Source organism: Narcine bancroftii, chromosome 5 (assembly GCF_036971445.1).
Source record: "Narcine bancroftii isolate sNarBan1 chromosome 5, sNarBan1.hap1, whole genome shotgun sequence".
Classification (NCBI taxonomy): domain Eukaryota; kingdom Metazoa; phylum Chordata; class Chondrichthyes; order Torpediniformes; family Narcinidae; genus Narcine; species Narcine bancroftii.
The window spans coordinates 174,919,192-174,943,063 of NC_091473.1; the positions used below are offsets into that span (position 1 = coordinate 174,919,192).

General features: G+C 39.8%; 2 protein-coding genes across 11 annotated transcripts in view; both read right to left on the reverse strand.

Annotated features, from left to right (window-relative positions):
• The window catches only part of pparg (peroxisome proliferator-activated receptor gamma), a 202,766-nt gene that overhangs the window by 173,569 nt on the left and 5,325 nt on the right, over positions 1-23,872 (reverse strand). The window lies entirely within an intron of this gene.
• On the reverse strand, positions 17,159-18,916 carry LOC138765363 (ribosome-binding protein 1-like). Its single transcript, XM_069942403.1, has one exon. The coding sequence runs from the start codon at positions 18,914-18,916 to the stop codon at positions 17,159-17,161; it is 1,758 nt and encodes a 585-aa protein (XP_069798504.1).

A 23,872-nucleotide genomic window follows, 5' to 3' on the forward strand; every position in this document is an offset into this window, starting at 1 on the left:
TCATATGCCTAGCTTAAGTTAAAAAAATCCACCATAAATTTCTCCTCATCTATAAACATAAACATTCATTAAAATCCAACATTCAGAATTTTTTTTTACAATTAACAATCAAAAGTCGACCAGCTGCCTCATAAACTGAATCCAATTTAAAAGCTAACTTCTTATTAATCAAAATAGCAACTCCCCTTGCCTTAGAAGTAAAAGAAGATGCTATAACTTGTCCAATCTAATCTCTTGTTAATTTCTGGAGTTCCTTTATAGTCAAATGAGTTTCTTGCAGAAAAGCAACATCAACCTTCAATTTTTTAAAAATATATGCTAATACTCTCTTTTTCTTAATTGGATTATTAAGCCCATTTACATTAAATGTAGCGAAATTTAAATTAGCCATAAGACATCTCTATAAACATCCCTCCATAAATGGTGAAGCACCTCCCCAAGGTATCAACACAAACAAAGCTAAAAATCTCCTCAAAGAAAAGAATGAAAAAAATAAAGAACCCCATTAAAAAAAACCCAACACTTAAAAAAAGAATACTATAATAGTATTACCTCCCTCAATTATTCAGGAGTGACAAATGCCACAAAGTGGCTGACGACTTCAGAAGGATCGGTAGTTGAACTACCTCCCCCGAATAGAACAATCAAAAATAAAACATAAAAGTAATTTCAAGTGTGGAATGTTTCTTCCAAATCTCGATTAACTTGGATCCTCATCAATTCTAATATCAATCAACTGTTGAGATTCCATCTCTCGCTTTCCACTCTTCCCTTTTGGAACCACAAGAAGCTGTTGAGGAAACCTGTCTTGATTTTGACCCTGCTTATTATCAGGTAAATAATTAGCAAATATAAGAGCTTCAGCATCATCAGAGAAAAATTAAGATTTTTAATCTTCATAAAAAACTTTAAGCACAGCAGGATAATGAAAGGCAAACTTATACCCCTTCGTCCATAAAACAACTTTAGCTGAATTAAATTCTTAATGACATTTAATTACAGCTTGACTCAAATCAGCATTTAAAAAACCTTATTATTCTTAACAAGTAATGGGTCCTGGTTACTCCTCACATTCTGTACCACAAGTCTTAAAATCAATTCTCTGTCCTGGTAATGCAAACATCAAATCAAAATGGAGCGTGGAGCTTGACCCCAGGAAGCGGCTTCCTTCATATCGCTCGATGTGCTCTATCCAATTCCAGACCATTGGGGAAAACCTCGGGAATCCACCTGAAAAAACTGGACCGGGTCCGGACCTTAAAAATCTTCCAAAGACCAACAATTTTAACATTATTCCTCTAACTTTGATTCTCAAAAGCATCAATTTTCTTCAGTAAATCATTTTTCTGAATTTCCCAGCTAGTAAATGAATCCTCCAACTGTCCCATCCTTTCTTTACACTAATCAACATAATCTTTGCAGTTAATAAATTCTCCTTCAATCTTCTTAAATGTATCCTGAACATTATCCACTGCTTTCAAACATTTTGCCACATCCATTTTAATAGGAGCTATTTCTCCCTTCATTGAATTGAATTTTCATAATTGAAAAATCCTTGGCTTACTTGTACTGCCAAATTTTCCATTGTTAGGACAAATCAACAGATGAAGGTAAATCTGAATAGTGAGGATCAGACTTAAACTTAGAAGTCTGCCACAGCAAAGGTCTCCCCTTAAATTTAATTGTTTCCTCTTCCATCTGTTGTTCCACCTCTTCTTCCATTCCAGTGATGTCTTCTTCTTCCTCCGTCAATATGGAGATTGCCTCGACCTGACTGCGGGTACAGATGCCCCTCCCCCATCAGTCCAGGATCACTGGACTGAGGGAAATTGGGCCCCCTGCAGCCTGGGTTGTTTCGGATGTTACGCGCATGCATAAAGTTTTGCGCATGGGCAGTTGGTCCACTTGCTTGGGAGTAAGTTGACGTCGGGCACTGGGGCCATCATGTGCAGCAGTACGCAAGGTCAGTGCCGGTGTTGTATACACCTTACTGTTGTACTGGCATTGCGGTCGGGGTTGAAGAGAAATCGAATCCAGTGGCTACATTTGTGTGCTAGGCCAAGATTCTTCCATAACAATTAACTGTTTAGTGGCTGCTTTCTTTACTATTTGAGTTTTAGTCTTCCTAATAGTTGCTTGTAGAGTGCTTCAACAATACAGTCAATAGTTTTAAAAATATTTTAAAAACTTTTATATGGGTTTTTAATAGTTCTGCCAGGGGGAGGTTTTTTCCCATGTCTTCTCCTACGACATTATGCCACACCCCCAAATTTAAAATCAAAGTGATACAATAATTACGATAATTAGGGCCGCATTACATTTCTCATTCCTAACTACTATTGTTATCTTCCATTTTCTTGGTTGCTTGCACGGGAATCTACACAATTTTCACATACTTGTCCTTAAGAACAAGATGAATTTAATGTTGCAATTCACTTTAGTTTGGGAAAAAGTTCCCTCCCCACCCACCTTCCTGAAGCTCAATAAGCTTTATTGTTAAAAAGTAGGGACATCGATAAAAAACACCATTGTGTAAAAATATGTTATTGCCTATGAAAATGGGCAATAGAAAATTAAATTTGTGGTATGACAAAGGTATAAGATGTATTAAAGACTGTTACACGGACGGAACTCTTAAGTCATTCGAACAATTAAAACACAAATACGGAGTGGCCAATGGGACCTTCTTCTCCTTTCTCCAGCTTAGATCGTTCTTAAGAGAAAGATGAGGACCAATGTTGACCCATTGAAATTAGTGAAACTGAATGGTTTGGATGGGGAATACATCCAAATTTATAACAAAATTCTCCAGAGAGGAAGTGCAAAACTAGAGTTGCAGACAGAGGTCAAGGGAAAGATGGGAGTCAGACTTGGGTGTGATTTCAGTTAGATTGGTGCAAGGACAGTATGATATCAATTATAAATGCAAGATATGGACTGGTTCACTACATTTTTTTTTTTTTTTTTAACACCTATTATATCTTGCCCCACAAAAGTTACACAGATCAAAAGCCAAAATTTCAGATATAGGACTGAAACAGGAACTTTTTTTATGTGCCACATGGTTGTGCGTGAGATTGAGGCTATTTTTGCAAGAAATCACGGAAAAATTAACCAGATAACAGGACTGGCCTTCACAGGCAACCCAGAGCAATATCTATTAGGTAATTTCAAGGAAATAAATGAAAAATTGACCAAATATCAAATCTCATTTATAAAAATAGCACTGGTGGTAGCAAAAAAAATGTATCATGATCACTTGGAAGTCTAACTACCCTCTACTTATAGAATGATCTACTCGGAAATGAACAGCTGTATACCTATGGGAGAAAAAAAATCACATACAACTTAAAGAATAAATATGACACTTTTGTAAAGGTCTGGCAGCCATACCTGGACCACATAGGGGCCCAGATGCAATAATAAAAAGGAACAAAAAAAAGATACTGTAATGGATAAATATTGGGAGAATTTGGTAAGATTAGAGTAGGTTACATACATACACTCATTTTAAAAACAGATCTTATTTGAAAGACTGAAAATTCATATTCAGGAACTTTACAGAAACAATGGAGAATGTTATGCACATTTCACAAGTAGGTGCTAATTGAAATGAAGTCATGAAATGAATAGACCATTGTCTTGGATTGGAGATAGGCTGGCTGGTTGAATAACTACAAGGCTTCTGACCTTACCACAGAGTGCTCACAGAAAGGTCACTCCTGGGTTTTGTTTACCTAAGACAACAGCGTGACCAAGGAGAACTCCTGTGGTTTGCTGAAGAAGGTAGGGGATTTTGCAAGTGAGAGAGTCACATGGGCTTTCTAGCAGTTGGGAGGAGAGAGAGAGAGAGAGAGAGAGAGAGAGAGAGAGAGAGAGAGAGAGAAGACAAGCTCAACAAGCTCTCTCAGCCAGTGTGTGTGTGTGTGTGTCACTGAAAGAGACTGAAACAAGCCAGGTGAAGCTGGTTGGAAACAAAAAGCTCCAGACTGGCGGATGGCTGGGAGTGCTGTCTGTCTGATGTTTCTCTTGGAATAAGTGGAACAGAAAGGAACTCTGTGGTAGCCTGAAAGAAAGAGGTTATCATCTGGAGAACCCTGATGGGGCAAGTTTCAACAGCAAGATATTGAGGTGACTGATGGTGGTACTTCAGTTGTGGAAATCCTGGAACAACAAATATCTCTCTGCAAACCCTACAAGAGCTTTCCTGAGCGGTAAACATTTACCTTTCGAGCACCAAAGCCTGGTGAACTTTATACATGTAAATTCTGTGCACAGTATAAGAATTGCCTGCAACCAGAGAACTTGGAAGAAGGAGAAGTGAGATTGAACTGTGAACCAAAGAACTTTTCTTAAATTTACACACACATCATACACGTGCGCTTAGAATTAGAAGGGGGTTAATTTGGGTTAGTTAAGTAAATAGAGATGTTAAAGTTTGATTCTATTTTCATGTTTAAAGTTAATTAAAAACAACTTTTGTTTAAATAACCATTTGTCGTGGTGAATATCTGTTGCTGCTGGGTTTTGGGGTCCTTTGGGCTCGTAACACTATGTAAGCTCTAACAGTGAGTTGATCTGTATGTATGGAAGGGGGAGAGAGGGAATGTTTTGTTTTTGTTGGTTGTGTTTGTGATAAAAATTTAATATTGTATATTTAAAATGTAACTATATATAATTATTGAAAAAAAAACACAAATAAAATAATAAGCTTCTTATTTCCTTTCCAGATCTGATGAAGTATCTTCAACTAGAAACATTAGCTGCTTTAATAGACAATAGGCACTGGAGTAGGCCATTCGGTCCATTGAGCCAGCACCACCATTCATTTAGATCATGGCTGATCTTCCACCATCAGTACTCTTGTCCCTGCCTTCTCCCCATAACCCTCAATTCCCCTATCCATGAGAACCTTATCTAGCTCCCTCTTGAACTTATCCAGAGAACACGCCTCTATCACCCTCTGCAGCAAAGCGTCTGACAGACCAACAACTCTCTAGGTAAATTTTTTTCACTCATCTCTGTCCTAAAGGGCCTTCCCTGCATTCTCAAATTATGGCCTCTAGTCTTAGTCTCCCACAACATCGGGAACATGTAATCAGATTCTATCGTGTTCATTCCCTTAATAATTTTGTATACCTCAATCATATCTCCCCTCATCCTTCTAAATTCCAATGAATACAACCCCAGTTTATCCAACTTTTCAGCATACATCAATCCCGTTATCCCTGGAACTAACTTTGAATCTACGCTGCACTCCGTAGTCTTTCCTCAAATTAGGAGACCAGAACTGGACACAATACTCCAGGTGTGGTCTCACCAGAGACCTGTACAACTGCAGAAGGACATCTTTATTCCTATACTCTATTCCCCTTTTTATGAAGCCCAACATGCCATTTGCCTTTTTCACAGCTTGTTGAACCTGCATGCTGGCTTTTAGTGACTGATGTACAAATACACCTAGATCACGTTGCACTAACCCACCCCCTAACTTGATTCCATTTAAATAATAATCTGCTTTCCTGTTCTTACCACCAAAGTGGATAATCTCTCATTTATCCACATTAAACTGCATCTTCCATCCATCTGCCCACTCACCTAACCTGTCCGTCCCTTTGCATTTTCCTGACATCCTCCTCACTGCCACCCAGTTTCGTGTCATCTGCAAATTTGGCAATGTTATTTATAATCCCCTTATCTAAATCGTTAATATATATGATTAAAAAAAACTGAGGACCCAGCATTGAGCCCTGTGGGACAACACTTGTCACATCCTGCCATCCCAAAAGTGACCTGTTAATCTCTACTCTGTTTTCTGTCTGTCAACCAATTTTCTATCCATGTCAGGACCCTACTCCCACGCTCTCTGATTTTGCCTACTAACCTCCTATGCGGGAGGTTATCAAAAGCCTTCTGAAAGAACAAGTACATCCACTGGCTCACCCATGTTCACCCTCCTCATCACAGCCTCGAAAAATTTCAAAGATTAGTCAAGCATGATTTTCCCTTCAGAAATCCATGCTGATGTTATTTCTGTCTAAGTGTTCTGTTATTTCTTCTTTTATAATAGATTCTAATATCTTCTCCTCTACTGACATCAGGCTAACTGGTCTGCAGTTGCCTGTTTTCTCTCTCCCTCCCTTCTTAAAAAATGGTACATTAGCCACCTTCCAATCCACAAACACCTCTCCTGAATCTATAGAACATTGGAAAATGTCGACCAATGTGTCCACAATTTGAAGAGTAACCTCCCTAAACACCGCAAGTCCATCAAGCCCTGGGGATTTATCAGCCTTCAGTCCTTTCAATTTACTCAAGACCACGTTTCCAGCATCTGGATTTCCATCAATTCCTCCATTACTGATGGAATTTCTATCAATTCCTCTAACCCCTATCTGACCTTTACCTGCATTTTCCCTGGTGAAGACAGATCCAAAGTATCTGTTAAACTCATCAGCCATTTTCCTTCCTTCCCGTAATAATTTCGCCCTTTTCTGTTTTTAAGGGCCCAATTTTGGTCCTAACTAATTTTTTTTTTAAATCAAGCGTGATTTTAAGTTTCCTGACATAATAACTAATCTTCTCCAAACTCAACAAAGACATGATAGTCTGTAACTTTTGCAAGTGAGTAGGTGGAAATTAATCTTTCCATTTTAACAGGATTTTTCTTCTGGTCAGAAATGTAGTAAATGCTATGACTTATCTTTGATTTGAGGTTAAATTTATATTCTCATCCTTGGAGAAACCAAATATTGCTATTAATGGACAGGGTTCAAGATTGATCCTGAAAATATCTGAAAAGGTTTTAAATCTATTTGTCCAAAATTTTCCTAATTTGGGACATGACCAAAACAAGTATATCAAAGAGGCTTAAAAAATCTTATATTGATCACAGAATGGATTGATATCAGGATAAATTCGACAGTTTAATTTTGGAAAAGTGTTCTCTATGTACCACTTTAAATTGAATCAAATTGTGTCTAGTACATAGAGAAGAATTATTAATAAGGCCTAAGATTGTGGAGCTCCGAGAAGGATAAATTAAGGTCGCACTCCCATTCAATTTTGATCTTCATTAAGGGAACTATCTTTATATTCAATATTTTAAAAATAAAGCAGATATTATATACAAACAAATCAGGAAGATGTGGAAATTCTGGAAGTTTAGATCTAATAAAATGCCTAATTTGGTAATACCTAAAAAATGCCTATTTGGCATATTAAATTCCACATTAATTGTTGTAAAGATGTAAAATTTTGTTCAATTAAAAGATATTTAAAGCTTTTAATCTCTAGCTGATTCCAATGTTCATAACCTGCATCTAAAATGGAGGGCTGAATAAAATTAGGGAACTAGTGAATAATATCCCAAGATAATCATTTTGATCAACTTAATATGATATTCATTTTGAATATATATTCAGAGAAAGAGGTGACCATCCAGACAATATTATCTTAATTTAATGAAATAAAGCTGCAAAAAATTATTTAAAGAGGCTTTTAATGTTCTTAGTTATCATGATACCTAAATATCTAAATTGTTTTTTCACGTTTGAATGAGAAATTAGAGTATAAAGAGAGCCCTTTAATAGTAACAATTCACTTTTATGTAAATTAAGTTTGTAACTGGCAAACTTACTAAAATGTGTAAGTAATGATAACATCTTTGGAATAGAAGTCTCTGGGCTGGACACAAAATCTTTGTGTATCTATCTGCATATAAAGATAGCCTATGTTCTAATTGTTTCTCTAAATAACCCCTTAAAATCTGCATGTAAAGCAGCAGTTTAATAGTTCCACCACTAAATCAAAAAACAGGGGGCTTAGAGGACAACTGTCTAGTACCACGATTGTTGGGAATTAATTCAAATTGAAGCTATAGGTCATGTATATAAAAATAAAAACTGGGTCAAAATTAAATCTTGCTAAAGTTGCAAACATTCTATCTTATCAAACACTTTTTTGATAGAATGAATTCATTAGAATGAGTGGAAGGAGAGAATATAATATTCAACAGTCTGTGATTATAATAAGAATATCTACTTCTAATAAATCCAGTTTGTTCTGTATTTATTAGTCTAGGCAAAATATTCTCAAATCTATGAGCCAAGATCTTTGATAAAATCTTCATGTTGACACGTAATAAGGATCCTCTGGATCCTTTCCTTTTTTTTTAAAAAAAGATCACTGAAATTAAAGCCTCACTAAATGAAAGAGCAAACTTTCAACTGGAAAGCCAACAGGGTCCTCAGATTTACCTTATTGTAAAGAAGATACTGCCTTTTGCAATTCCTTTTGTGATATTGGAGCTCAGTGTACTTCAAGCATTTTCTGTTTTTAAACTTCACATGCTTTTTTTTTTATTTACACAGAAATCCTGCAATATTGCCATAAAGAAGACCTGCATTAAGCTGGCTTTGGCCATTTACACTGAACCAAACAAAGCCGGTAATAATGTCGAGTCAGTTTGCCAATTTGCACAAATGGCGCCTTTGGAAGACTACACAAAAGAGTCTGGAAAAACAACCAACTGAAAAACCTCACAAAGATAAGTGTATACAGAGCCGTTGTCATACCCACACTCCTGTTCGGCTCCGAATCATGGGTCCTCTACCGGCACCACCTACGGCTCCTAGAACGCTTCCACCAGCGTTGTCTCCGCTCCATCTTCAACATCCATTGGAGCGCTTTCATCCCTAACGTCGAAGTACTCGAGATGGCAGAGGTCGACAGCATCGAGTCCACGCTGCTGAAGATCCAGCTGCGCTGGATGGGTCACATCTCCAGAATGGAGGACCATCGCCTTCCCAAGATCGTGTTATATGGCGAGCTCTCCACTGGCCACCGTGACAGAGGTGCACCAAAGAAAAGGTACAAGGACTGCCTAAAGAAATCTCTTGGGTGCCTGCCACATTGACCACCGCCAGTGGGCTGATAACGCCTCAAACCGTGCATCTTGGCGCCTCACAGTTTGGCGGGCAGCAACCTCCTTTGAAGAAGACCGCAGAGCCCACCTCACTGACAAAAGGCAAAGGAGGAAAAACCCAACACCCAACCCCAACCCACCAATTTTCCCCTGCAACCGTGTCTGCCTGTCCCGCATCGGACTTGTCAGCCACAAACGAGCCTGCAGCTGACATGGACTTTTTACCCCCTCCATAAATCTTCGTCCGCGAAGCCAAGCCAAAGAGAAGAAAACAGCAAGCTGGGATTCCAGGAGCAAAAGACATGTAATAGAACAGCGTCAGTGTCTAGTTTCACATGTAACATATCGAACTTGACAGCATGTTAGACCCACTTTTTCCCCCCCAAATAAAAGAAGGTGGCGTCCTGGACACAAGGGTTTACATTCAAACTTTTATTAACACACGGTAATTAATAGAAAAGTGTAGGAAAATCATAGCAGGAATAAAACACATACTCACAAAATTTATAAAAGGGTATGGGAAAATATGCACACAATTCATAAAACAGTATGGGAAATTAGGTATATCATGGGAAATTAGGCATATCATTTATTAAAACATAAGTATACAATTTAATAAAACATATGCACATCATTTGTAAAAGAGCATGGGAAAAATCTACTGCAAGTAATGATGCATAGCAGTGGTTCTCAAACTTTTTATTCCCCACACACACACACACACATATGCCATAGGTACTCTGTGGCTCGTAAGGAATTACTTAAGATGGTATGTGAGTGGGGGATAAAAAGATTGAGAACCACTGCTCTAGATCCAATTGTTACTGAAATATTTTGCTTGAGAAAAATTGTCAATGGCCCATTTCCTTTGAAGTTATGAAACTGTGCACATAATTAGATTAAAACAGTGGTTTTCAAACTTTTTCTTTCCACTCATATACCACCTTAAGTAATCCCTTACTAATCACTGCTAAATATAGTTGGGGGCTGGTGACAGATAACAAAAGATAACAGGGGCTTCAGACTATTCAAACTGAAGACAAACCCACAGACCAGCTTGCTCACAGCACAAGGTGACTAAAGACACCTAGGGACAGCTAAGAGCAGGGCCGTGGGACCTGTGTTGCGGCTGGTCTTTTATCACAATGCCACTCCCTAATCTCCTCTCCCTTAATATCTGAAGGTCTGTCAGTGACCGTCTTGAATACATTCAGTTACTGAGCATTCACACCCTCCTTCTGTAGAGTTCCAGATTCAGTACCTTTTTATCTTATTCATGAATGATCATTCCCTATTTTGAAAGGCCAGCAGCACCCCACTTCTGTCCTGTCAAAAGCATGGATTATGTGCTTATAAATTAAATTATCTTTCATTCTCCTCCCAGCAACATATCAGTGAATATGGTGAATCTAGTAGAGGATGCAGCTCCAGCCATTTCATCTACAGCTCATTTCAGACTTCTGCAGACATCCGAGGTGGGCTAAACCCTAAGTGCCTGGTGGTCAGGTATTCCCTCGTGAACTACTAGTTGTCAGCCAGATCGACTCTGCCTTTTACCTTTGCCGTATAATTGAAGCCCAATCTGACAGATCTAGTGTTAAATCAGTAATGCACTGGGAATGATACCTTGCTGGGTGTAGCACTATCAATTAGACCAGACAGACCAGAAGTCAAGGTTTTAATTATTATAAATTCACAGGCATATTTTACTTGTTGTTGACCTGATTCCAAGGCAGTACTGAGGGAGGGGATTGGGCAGTACTGCCTTTATTAGGAATCCTGAAAAGGAGGAGGAGTTACAGTATCAGGGGCGAGCCAACTAGTACAATGCATATATTACACTGTTCCACCACACCGGGTTGGTGTGGGACCCAGCCACACTTCGTGATTCCCCTCACCCCTCTCCATGAGCAGCCCACAGCAAGAGAGCAGGCAGTGGGCCGCTAGGAGAGAGCGGGTCAGCGGTATTATTAAAAAGATTTTTCATACTTGCATGTTTTATACTAAATATACAAAAAAGATATGATACACAAACACATCCATTCCTATCATGGTGCCAGAATGCCAGATTGCCCCTTTTACACAGATGACATTCCAGAGCTATTATTACCTCTGCTGCTGGAAAAAAGCCGGGACTGGAATGACCCCTCCATTCCGTGTTAGTGCCTTTTACACAGAAGGTATAGCTTAAAAAATCCGCAAATATCCTGGAACAAAGTGGCTGTGTAAAAGGCACTTTATCTCCCAGTGCATGCAGCTTTTTTTTTTTTCAAATTTTGCTTTACTTTCCTCTGTTTGTCCAGTAACAAAATTGCACTCAAAATGGTGAAACACAAAAGTCTGCAGACACTGTGATTGTAGCAAAAACACACAGAAATGCTGGAGGAACTCTGCGTCCATAGAAAGTAAAGATATATTATCAACGTTTAGGGCCTGAGCCTTTCTACGTTTCTACATCCTCTGGCATCTCACCTGTGACTAAAGATCATGCTGATATCTCAGCATCAAGTTCTTTAACTCACAAAATCAGAATATCAACCTCTTCATTGACTGAAGTTTGCTATCCAAATAAATAACTCCAGCTATCATCAACCTTTATTTTGTCTTGCTTCTAATTTTAGTTTAGCAACATGTCTTTTTTTTTAAATAAGATGCCAATCAACTAATATAAATAAAATATAATACAAAATCATTAATATAAACAATTTTTAGAACAATTGTCATAATTGTACGAGTTTCAAGGCACTTATGGAAAAGACCAGATTGGTCCTCAAATTGAAGTCAAATTGGTAAGGCTAATTTAAATGGCATTAGAGAGAGAAATTTCAAACACTGTCTGGGAGAGTCTACAGATAAAGGGACATCTGGCAATTAGGAGGGTTTAAAATGAGATTAGGAAGAGTTCAGAACCAACATGTTACTGTTGGAGTGAAGAGCAAAACTGGCAAGATTAGGGAGCCTTGGTTAATGAGAGATATATAAAGTCTGGCCAAAAATAATGAGGCGTGGGTCAGGTGGAGGTAGCTGGGATCCAGTAAGTTCCTTCAGTATACAAGAATGTAGACGTAAATGAAAATCCTAAAATATTCTAAAAGTATATTAAGGACAGGAAACTACAAGTTGGTTAGCTGACTTCAGTGGGCAGCAAGATTCTAGCGTCTATGAGGATGATGTTTTGGGGTACTTGAAAACACAAGATAAAACAGGCCGAAGTTTCTTTCAGGGAAGATCTTGCCTGCTAAGTCTGTTGGAATTCTTTGAGGAAGTAATCAGCAAGATTGACAAAGAAGAGTCAGTGTATGTTGTTTATTTGGATTTTCAGAGGGCCATTGACAAGGTGCCGCACATAAGGCTGCTCAAAAGGATAGGAACACAGGGTATTTTAGGAAAAGTACTAGTATGGACAGAAGATTGGCTGATCAGCAGAAGTTAAAGAGTGGGAATAAAGGTGGCCTTTTCTGGTTGGCTGCCAGTGACTAGAAGTGTTCCGCTTGGGTTGATGCTGGGTCTGTTATTTTTCACGTTGTATGTAACTGATTTAGATGAGAAAATTGATGGCTTTATCACCAAGTTTGCAGATGATATGAAGACAGGTGGAGGAATGGGTCATGTTGAGGAAGCAGGGAGTTTGCAGTTGGGTTTGGACAGGTTGGGGAAAAAAAATGGCAAATAGAATACATTGTAGGAAAGCATATTGTTACGAGCCCAAAGGACCCCAAAACCCAGCAGCAATAGGCATTCACCAATACAAGTAGTTACTTAAACAAAAGTTGTTTTAATTATCTTTAAACATGAAAACAGAATCACACTTTAACATATCTCTATTAACTTAACTAACCTAACTTAACCCCCTTCTAATCTAAGCACACATCTATGTAATGTGTGTACATTTAAGAAAAGTTCTTTGGTTCACAGTTCAATCTCACTTCTCATTCTTCCAAGTTCACTGGTTGCAGGCAATTCTTATACTGTGCACAGAATTTAACATGTATAAAGTTCACCAAGCTTTGGTGCTCAAAAGGTAAATGTTTACCACTCAGAAAGGTTCTTTGTAGGTTTGCAGAGAGAGATTTGTTGTTCCAGGATTTCCACAACTGAGGTACCACCATTAGTCACCTCAATGTCTTGCTGATGAAACTTGCCCCATCAGGGTTCTCCAGATGATAACCTCTTTCTTTCAGGCTACCACAGAGTTCCTTTCTGTTCCACTTATTCCAAGAGAAACATCAGACAGATAGCACTTCCAGCCATCCGCCACTCTGGAGCTTCTGTCTCAGTTCCAACAAGCTTCTCCTGCTTGTTTCAATTGTGACCATCTCCATCGGAGATTCCAACTCCCAGCCACATGTCCTTCTCTCTTTCTCACTTGCAAAAACCCCTCCTTCTCCAGCAAACAACAGGAGTTAGTCTTCTGCTCCCATCTGTTGTTTTTAGGTAAACAAGAACCCAGGAGTGACCTTTGAGTGAGGACTTTGCAGAAAGGTCAGAAATATTGTAAAAATGTTAAACACAGATGACCTGTCTCCAGTCAATTCATTTCATGACATCATTTCAATTAGCATCTACTTGTGAAATGTGCATAGCAATCTACATAGTTCTTGTAAAATCAATGAATATGAATTCTTCAGTATTTCAAATAAGATCTGTTTTAAAATGTGTTTATGTATGCAACCTACTCTAATTTTACCAATTTAACTCCCAAATACATCTACAAATATTACATCACAGTATGGCCATGCATTTTCTGTAAAAAGAATAAAGTAGCCCATTTTCTAAATGCAGAGAGAATTCAGAAAGTCTCCAAAAGGGACTGGGGAGTCTGCATGAAGAATTTTGTAAAGATTAAATTGCAGGTTGAGTTGTTAGTAAGGAAGGCAAATGCAATGATAGCATTTATTTCAATAGAACTAGAATATGAAAGATGTAATGATGAGCCTTTATAAGACATTGGTCAGACCACATTTGGAGTATTGCGAGGAGTTTTAGGCTCCAGTTCTAAGGAAGGATGTCCGACATTGGACGAGTTCTAGAGGATGTTTATGAGAATGATCGCGGGGATGAGAGAGTTAATGTGTGAGGAATGTTTGGTGGCCTGTACTCACTGGAGTTTAGAAGGATGAGGGAAATCTTAATGAAACATATTGAATATCGAAAGGTTTGGACAGAGTGGATGTGGGGAAGATGATTCCAATAGTGAGAGTCTCAGATCAGAGGCCACAGCCGCAAAATAAATAGAGATGTGGAGAAATTTCTTTAGCCAAAGGACAGTGAATCTGTGGAATTTGTTGCCACAGGCAGCTGTGGAGGCCAAGGCATTGAATATATTTAAAGTGGATAGGTTCTTGATTCGAAAGGGTGTCAAAGGTTGAGAAGACAAGAAAATGGGATTGAAAGGAAGAATACATCAGATATAATCCAAATGTGGAGCACACTTGATGGGCTGAATGGCATTCTGCTCCTACCTCTTATGATAACTAAAAGCACAGTACCCCTCATCTCCATAAACAAGGGGAAAGCACAAAATTAAGCCAACCAACACAGAAATAAAAGAATGGAGATCAGATCTCAACAGGACTACATTAGTCTGGACATAGTGTTTTAATACATTAACCAAACAAAATATTCTGGTTAAATACTGTGAATAAATTTTCAGAATAGAATATGCCAAACATGGCTACAATTCTATTTTGGGGCTATTCGCTGTTTCTGCATCAACAACTTCCCTTCAAAATTCTCCCACTTCCGCACAGCATCGGAATTGGGTGGGATACTTGATCTTGAAATAGTAATCCTTATTTATTTTATTTTCAGTTGGACAAGTTCAAGGAACCTTTCCTTTTCTATTTGTGGTAATTTGTACACAGTTCAATGGTCTGTATGCTTATAGGAATGTTAATGCCATTAAGGGTTACTGATTAATGAACAAAGGTTCAGTGAACTATTGCAATAGCTTGGAGGTGTTTGTTTGTGGATGATTTGTGTTTGTGACTAGGGTCAAAGTATGATTATTGTAATGTTGTACATTGTTCACAAAAAAGGTAGCAAAATAGAACTTTTCCAATAGTAATAAAACAGTTCAATTTTAACTAACAAATTAAAATTTGCCAACATATCTCATTCCTGACTGATTTTGTATCTAATATAGCATTTTCAGCGTCCAATTCTTAGTTTCAAGAATCAAAACACCACATTTTTGAAAAATCAGATTAAATGTACATATCTCAAAACCTTTAAAGAAATTAACTGAATTTAGAAGAATTTTGACTTTGAATATTTAATTACACAATGCAAACATGTTCGTGCACCATGCAAAATGGGATGTTACAAAAATTGACATTGCATTTTTGATATTATGCCAAATTGCTTTTGGGCCCTTTCTGTGCATATTACATTGAAGCACCCCCACTCAGTGTTGTTCAACAGTATGCAATCTATGGTTGGATATCATTAGCTTTAAATACTTGCAATCATGTATGGCCATTGGTTGGTGGAGAACACATATGCAGTAGAAATCCTTCACAAAACTTGAGGCTTGCTTCAGAAAAGTTAAGAGAGCTAACATTACAAGGTTGTCCACCATAGAGCTTCAATCCTGGATTCTCATGCTGATATGTTTCTTTCAAGACTTTAGCACTCATAATAAACTAGTCTGGGCAACATCCGGCTCTACTGCAAACATCATACCCCAATATCCCAACCACCCCACAAGGTTAGACTTCCCCCACTTACTGAAGTTCTCTCTCTCTTTTTCCCCCCTATCTTGGGTTTATTCTGCTTTGGATTCTTTGCCCCTCCTCTTTTCCCCACCACCTCGTGAATCACTGACTCAAGATTCTCACTGAGCTCCATGAACGTAGACTGAATAGAGGAAATGTCATAATGTACATTTGTTTCTTCAGATCTGATTCTGCGGAGCATAATAGCTTGGGTGCAATAAAATGTGGCAGAGAGGATCCATACACTATATATATATATATATATATATATATTATCCATGACACATCAGGGTTTAATGTTTTTGACGTGTGGAAGAATTTCTATCCATTTGTATTTTCAGGCTCTATAAATGTAGTTCATGCCTATCAAAACTGTCCTTCTTGATAGTTAATTATTTGTTGCATGGACCCGTTAGTGAAGTAGCGATTGAATATATTGCTTGCAAAGTAAAGTTGGCCAAGATTTTGTCCCCCTATTATTAATGTCAATTTAGTGATTGGCCTATCATATATAGTTATAAGGAAGTCTTCACATTTTTTTTAATGATTGAAAAAAAAACTCCTTTGGAGTTCACCAGGATATTCTGCAGACAGTCTGTCACATGCACCAACGGGATTCCTCCCCCCTCCCCCCTCCCCCACCCGAGCTCTTCGATGCCTTTTCCGTTCTTAGCCAAGATCTTCACACTCAAACAACATTGTTCTGGATGGACCTCACTGAAAAGACAACTCGCATACAAAACTAATTAGGACCTGCTGACAAGATCTCTTCAATAAGTGAACATGGACTAGAGCTAATAAACACTAAACAGTAGCTTTCAGGTTGAGTTTGCAGAGAACATTATTCAATGAATATCAGAAAATAAACTAAATATTTATATTTAAATATGAAGATCACATGGTTAGGGTTATTGAGAGCTATTAAAGAAAATTATAAAGTTTAAATCTATGTAGTTACCAAAAAAATAGAAATAAATTTGAAATGGAAATAAAAAACAAAACAGAGTTAAATACTTGATTTTTATTTGCTTTATATGCATCAGGAATTCTACTGATTGACAAGCAAAACTGGTAAACACTGTCTGATTTTTCATCAGGGAATTATAATATTTGCTTTATTGTAATGAAAATGTGCAATACCACATCTGCAAATTTCTTACTGCCATTATTTAAAACGGACAAACTCCATACATTATTTTATTCATGAATATTTAAAAGAACAGTTTGGACACATTTTAAAAATGAGATATTTTAAATTGTGCATTTTAAAATATTGTTGTGAACTTTAAACATCACTAACATACTATTTGGTTATTCCTAATATTGTTGCTGGAGATATTATGTTCTTCCCACATTCTCCAAATTAATTTATTTCTACATGCACTTCGACTTTATGTTAGATTAAAGCAGAACTAAAATAGTGAAGGGAGAATCACTTTCCCATCAACTTTTCCCTCAATTTATTAACTTTTTTTTTCTCCGGTAACCTTTTCTATAATATGCTTGAACAAATGGTTTAATTTGATGGCTGACCTTTCTGCTGTATCTTTTTACCAATGCAGGACTGGATTAAAGCCAACAGATGACCTAAGCATACCCCAACAATAGTTCCCGCCCCCGACCCTTCCATTCTCCGAATGACCCCACCAACCCTTCCATCGTCCGACTGACCCCCTCCGACCCTTCCATCGTCCGACTGACCCCCTCCGACCCTTCCATCGTCCGACTGACCCCCTCCGACCCTTCCATCGTCCGACTGACCCCCTCCGACCCTTCCATCGTCCGACTGACCCCCTCCGACCCTTCCATCGTCCGACTGACCCCCTCCGACCCTTCCATCGTCCGACTGACCCGCTCCGACCCTTCCATCGTCCGAATGACCCGCTCCGACCCTTCCATCGTCCGACTGACCCCCTCCGACCCTTCCATCGTCCGACTGACCCCCTCCGACCCTTCCATCGTCCGACTGACCCCCTCCGACCCTTCCATCGTCCGACTGACCCCCTCCGACCCTTCCATCGTCCGACTGACCCCCTCCGACCCTTCCATCGTCCGACTGACCCCCTCCGACCCTTCCATCGTCCGACTGACCCCCTCCGACCCTTCCATCGTCCGACTGACCCCCTCCGACCCTTCCATCGTCCGACTGACCCCCTCCGACCCTTCCATCGTCCGACTGACCCCCTCCGACCCTTCCATCGTCCGACTGACCCCCTCCGACCCTTCCATCGTCCGACTGACCCCCTCCGACCCTTCCATCGTCCGACTGACCCCCTCCGACCCTTCCATCGTCCGACTGACCCCCTCCGACCCTTCCATCGTCCGACTGACCCCCTCCGACCCTTCCATCGTCCGACTGACCCCCTCCGACCCTTCCATCGTCCGACTGACCCCCTCCGACCCTTCCATCGTCCGACTGACCCCCTCCGACCCTTCCATCGTCCGACTGACCCCCTCCGACCCTTCCATCGTCCGACTGACCCCCTCCGACCCTTCCATCGTCCGACTGACCCCCTCCGACCCTTCCATCGTCCGACTGACCCCCTCCGACCCTTCCATCGTCCGACTGACCCCCTCCGACCCTTCCATCGTCCGACTGACCCCCTCCGACCCTTCCATCGTCCGACTGACCCCCTCCGACCCTTCCATCGTCCGACTGACCCCCTCCGACCCTTCCATCGTCCGACTGACCCCCTCCGACCCTTCCATCGTCCGACTGACCCCCTCCGACCCTTCCATCGTCCGACTGACCCCCTCCGACCCTTCCATCGTCCGACTGACCCCCTCCGACCCTTCCATCGTCCGACTGACCCCCTCCGACCCTTCCATCGTCCGACTGACCCCCTCCGACCCTTCCATCGTCCGACTGACCCCCTCCGACCCTTCCATCGTCCGACTGACCCCCTCCGACCCTTCCATCGTCCGACTGACCCCCTCCGACCCTTCCATCGTCCGACTGACCCCCTCCGACCCTTCCATCGTCCGACTGACCCCCTCCGACCCTTCCATCGTCCGACTGACCCCCTCCGACCCTTCCATCGTCCGACTGACCCCCTCCGACCCTTCCATCGTCCGACTGACCCCCTCCGACCCTTCCATCGTCCGACTGACCCCCTCCGACCCTTCCATCGTCCGACTGACCCCCTCCGACCCTTCCATCGTCCGACTGACCCCCCCGACCCTTCCATCGTCCGACTGACCCCCTCCGACCCTTCCATCGTCCGACTGACCCCCGACCCTTCCATTGTCCGACTGACCCCTCCGACCCTTCCATTGTCCAACTGACCCCCCCGACCCTTCCATTGTCCAACTGACCCCCCCGACCCTTCCATTGTCCCACTGACCCTCCCGACCCTTCCATTGTCCCACTGACCCCCCGACTCTTCCATTGTCCGACTGACCCCCCCGACCCTTCCATTGTCCGACTGACCCCCTCCGACCCTTCCATTTTTCGACTGACCCCCTACGACCCTTCCATTGTCTGACTGACCCCCTCCGACCCTTCCATTGTCCGACTGACCCCCTACGACCCTTCCATTGTCCGACTAACAAGACATTAAGACTCAATAAGTGGTGAATGTGAAATAATAGATTAAAACTTTAGTTTTCATCCAGGCCAGACCCCCACAACTATATTGGATATAGTCTAGATGTATTTTTTTTTTAAAAAGAACATTTTTATTTATTGTGAGGGCCACCTTTTTTGTGGGAAACCTGGCACTGTAAAAAAAAAAACCTTCCCTTGGTGCCCTAAACACATGCTTATTTTGCTTACTGGTCAATCCAGGCCTGCACTAATATCATAGCTAAACCAAGCAACTGTATCTCAATGTTTTTTTTTCCCCCCACAGAGCTTACCACAACTCCATGATTAATAATAAAGGTTCTGGCTACATGTCCTGAAGATTATTTTACTTTAAGATAACTTGTGTACAACTACCAGCACTTAGCATCATTGTAATATGCAAAGTCAAAATGTCATCAATAATATAGGACAACATTTACCGGTATTTTGATGGCTGTTAAAATCAAACAGTGTCCTAATCTGTAAGAAACACTGTATGATTGAAGGATCTTTGGATTAAGGACATCAGAATGGTTGCATGCATGATGTTTATTCTGTCAGAATGAGATGCTCAAAAGGAGATCCGAGAAGTTATTACACAGTTTTGAATATGAGATGTTGCATGAAACTAAGGAAATTCTGTTTCTCTCCAGTTTTCTCCTAAATTTCCCTTTCTATATATCAAGTAATCTAAAGTCCCTGTTCCACCCTAATCTTATTTGAGTATTGATTCCATCATCAAGATATTTGATTCAGAGTTTAAAGTTATAGTCATCATACAGAAGGGATCCAAATGCAACTTTATATTCTAAATATTTTTTCTAACTAAAGATAGGGGTACAAATTTCTCTTACAATTCATCAGACTTTTCTCAAGCTATTTATGTCTTGATATTTGTGATGTCCTTAATGCAAGAAACTTCTTAATCTAATACAGTATCAATTATATTTCTATTGTGAATGATACAGGACTTAAGATAATTAAGAAGGAAATTGGGAGTAATTCCTTTAAAACAGGATAATTCTGAAATAGCTCACAAACATCAGATCCTGTTATTGAATAGAAAAAAAAAGAGTTGAGTAACTTCCTCCTGTGTTCTATTTTTCTGAAAATAGAAGTCAAAACAATTAATTCTTGTACCTCTATTTATGGGTAAGACAGTATATTTTGTATATAGAGTGCAAACTAATTTCATCTGAGGTTTTATGAAAACAGAGTTGCAATAATTCTCACCTCATCAAGAGCTCCAAATAAGTAACCTCTCAAGTACAGTTCCATAAACTCAAGAGTATTAAGTACAATTTCAATTATATGAGAAAGAATAAAGATTGGACATAATCCCAACTCCAAAGAATGTCTAATTGATAGTTTTCTCTCAATTAAAGAGGTTATTTAAAAATAAATTAAAATAAACACCTTTCTTGAAAAATCTTACCCATTAGGAAATGGGTGCAAATTTGCAATAATGACAAAAAAGTACCCACAATTGTCTTAAAACAAAACTGGTCTGCCAACCTTTGTAGGTGTGATTTTTCTCTATTCTGGCATAACATTGAATTTGGCATGTCACATGTAGCAACAGTGTATTATCCTCGGCAGCCAGATATAATTTTAATAAATTTAACTGAAAATAAAGATGGGGAAATATGAGTATGTTTAAGTAGAAGCCATAAATTACAAATAAAATATAACCAAACTTTAAAACAAAATCATGGAATTCTGTATGTTAGACAGAACAATGGAGGGGAAAATAAAAATCAGAATTTTCAGATGAGTGGCATCCAGAGCAAACATTGTGCGTGAAAAACATTGTATTGCAATGGTAGATTCTGCAATGCTGGACATTGTGGGAGCTGCAGGGATTCACCGACAACAACTTGGTTCTATGCTTAACTGATTGAAGATAGCAGAAGTTGCTGTTTTATGCTGCCACTAAAATTGCAAATTCCAAGCCGATATTTCCATATTTTGAGTATCCATTTCCTTTTCAGACCAAATTGAAGATTCCTCCTAGAAATTTGTTCCATTAAATATTAACACATCTTTCCCTGTTCCATAACTTTGTCAAAGCATTACATTTTCTTCATCCTTGCAATATATTCTCATATAATCAGCATGAAATAGGAGATTACAAAATGAATGAATTTATAGTTTATTTATTGATCCATATTCTTTTTAAAATTTAACTTGCAAAAATTTAAGTTCTTGGGAGTCACCATCTTGGAGGATCTTTCTTGGACCCAACACACTAATGCATTGTGAAGAAACCACATCAGTGCCTCTACTTCTTTTGTGGAGGTTTGGAATTACATTGGAAACTTTGGCAAATTACTCTAGGTATGCAGTGGAAGTGAGCTGACCGGCTGCATCACAATCTGGTATGGGGACACCAATACCCTCAAGCGTAAAGGCCTGCAGAAGGTAGTGGACATAGGAAATCACATACAAAAGCTTCCCCACCATCAAGAACATCTCTGGGGAACACTGCTGTCGAAGAGTAGGAGCAATCGTCAAGGTTCAACGCCACCCAGAACATGCTCTGTTCTCGCTGCTACCATGAGGAAAGAGGACTCGGTACCACAAGAGTCGCACCACCAGGTTCAGGAACAGCCACTACCCTTCGACCATCAATCTCCTGTTATGGACTATGGACAATTTTATTTCTGACCAAGGCCAGTGACTGAATGTGCAGCAGGAGAAAGGAGCGCCAGTCCAGTGAGCTGGGAGAGTGAACAGCTGTATGGAGTGCGAGAGCTGAAACCTGTGGGCTCACTGAGGGCCACTGCTGTCCACCCCTCTCCTCCAATCATGAGTGGGGAAGACACGCTGCGGCATTTAAAACCATTCAGGACACTGAGGAACGAACTGTCAGTGTGTTCACCCAGCAACTCCAGCTAAAAGGCAGGAGGTTAAGCTGCTCTGTTTGAAGGAGCAAGCACTGCTGTTCTGACAGCAGATTTTACACTCTGATCCCCAGAGTTCATGTCCGACCTGAGCTTCTCCAGTCCCCTTTCGAGAATAGGACCTTGTGTGACAAAAGTCAATTGGTACAACCCAAGGCAGGGTTTTGGTGGAGAAGACTTTGAGTGACAGAGCATTACCTGGTGCAACCCCAAAGAGGGCTTCGGAAGTGCGAACTTTGTGCTAGCAACTAGGAGGTCACTGTGAGAAACCCCCTTATGAGCAAACTGAAGGTGGTCATTACCACACGAGAAACTAAGTAAAGTCTCCTGCCAAGGTCGTAAGTCTGCACAGTGACAACAGTCATCTCTTTCCACGTTCAACTCAAAGACCTGTGCACAACAGAACTAAGACATTAAAGCTTGGAGACCAGATTCTGTGGACTGTTCTTTTGACGACTTACTTGATGAGACTGACTTGGAGTTTTGTTTTGGGAGTTTATTTTGGCTTAGACTGTTATGGTCTGAGTTTTTTTTCCCCCCCAATAACATTCTATAAGTATATAGTTGCCATATGTTTGGGTGTTGAGTTTATTGAGATAATTATATTATTGATAATTACTAATAAATTTTGAGTTAAACTTAACCCATCTGTATATGCATCTTTTAATTGCTACTGTTGAGGTGCAACACTCAACAATAGACTCAATAACAGACTCATTTAAGTACTATAATTCTTGCACTTTATTTTTTTCCTCTCAGTATTTGCACATTTGTTTACATGTACATTGTGTACATTTTTTTGCACTACCAATAAGTGGCAATTCTGACCACAGGAAAAAGAATCTCAGCGTTGTATGTGATGTCACATTTGTACTCCGACAATAAATCTGAAATCTGAACTCTGTTCTAACACCAGCTTCAGCAAAATAAAAACTTCTATTATAGGAATGTTTTTCCCCATTCCCCAGTTTGCAATAACTGCAGCCTAGTTCCCAAAAGATATGATTCAGTGGTAGAAAATTACTCAAAATTGGGAACTAATTAACTGAGTCATTCAAGGGGACTGTGAAAAGGTGTTTTTTGGGATACAGAGCTGTAACAAACGACCCTGTGAGGATTTATTAGAGACTCTTTTAACCTACAACTAACATGTACTGTATTTGACACGTGCATTGTTCAATACTAATGAAACTCGAGACAAATGCTCTATCTGACAAATTAATGCAAATTCAATTACTATTAACATTAACATGATTTGGTATAGTAGTATTCTGGTTTTGTAACCAGAACCTCAGATTAACAAGCGGGAGACAAGTTTAAAGTCCCATGATGGTGACTGCAAAAATTTAAATTCAATCATTTAAATGAATATCTAAAATTTTAAAAGGATGATCTAGGTAATGGTGACCCAGAATACCATGCAATCTTTAAAACCCATCTGGTTCTCTCAGGTGTGATACAAACTGAAGGTGGGTTCAGATGCACAGCAATGCAATTGGATCTTACATGACCTGTGTTGGACTCAGGGCCTGTTTGTGTGCTGTACAACTCTCTGACCACATCCTCTGTAGCACTCTGCAAAACACTTGGCTTTGCCAGACAGCCATGTTGTTCAAGGCAGCCTTCAAATTCTCAGGGAATTTAAAGACAGGTACATTCCATCAATGAATAAAATTTTGTTAGTTCTTCTATTATGCTCATTATATTGCAAAATGTAAAATTTTCAAAACACAAGTTACTACATTGTTCTCATAATTGCTCA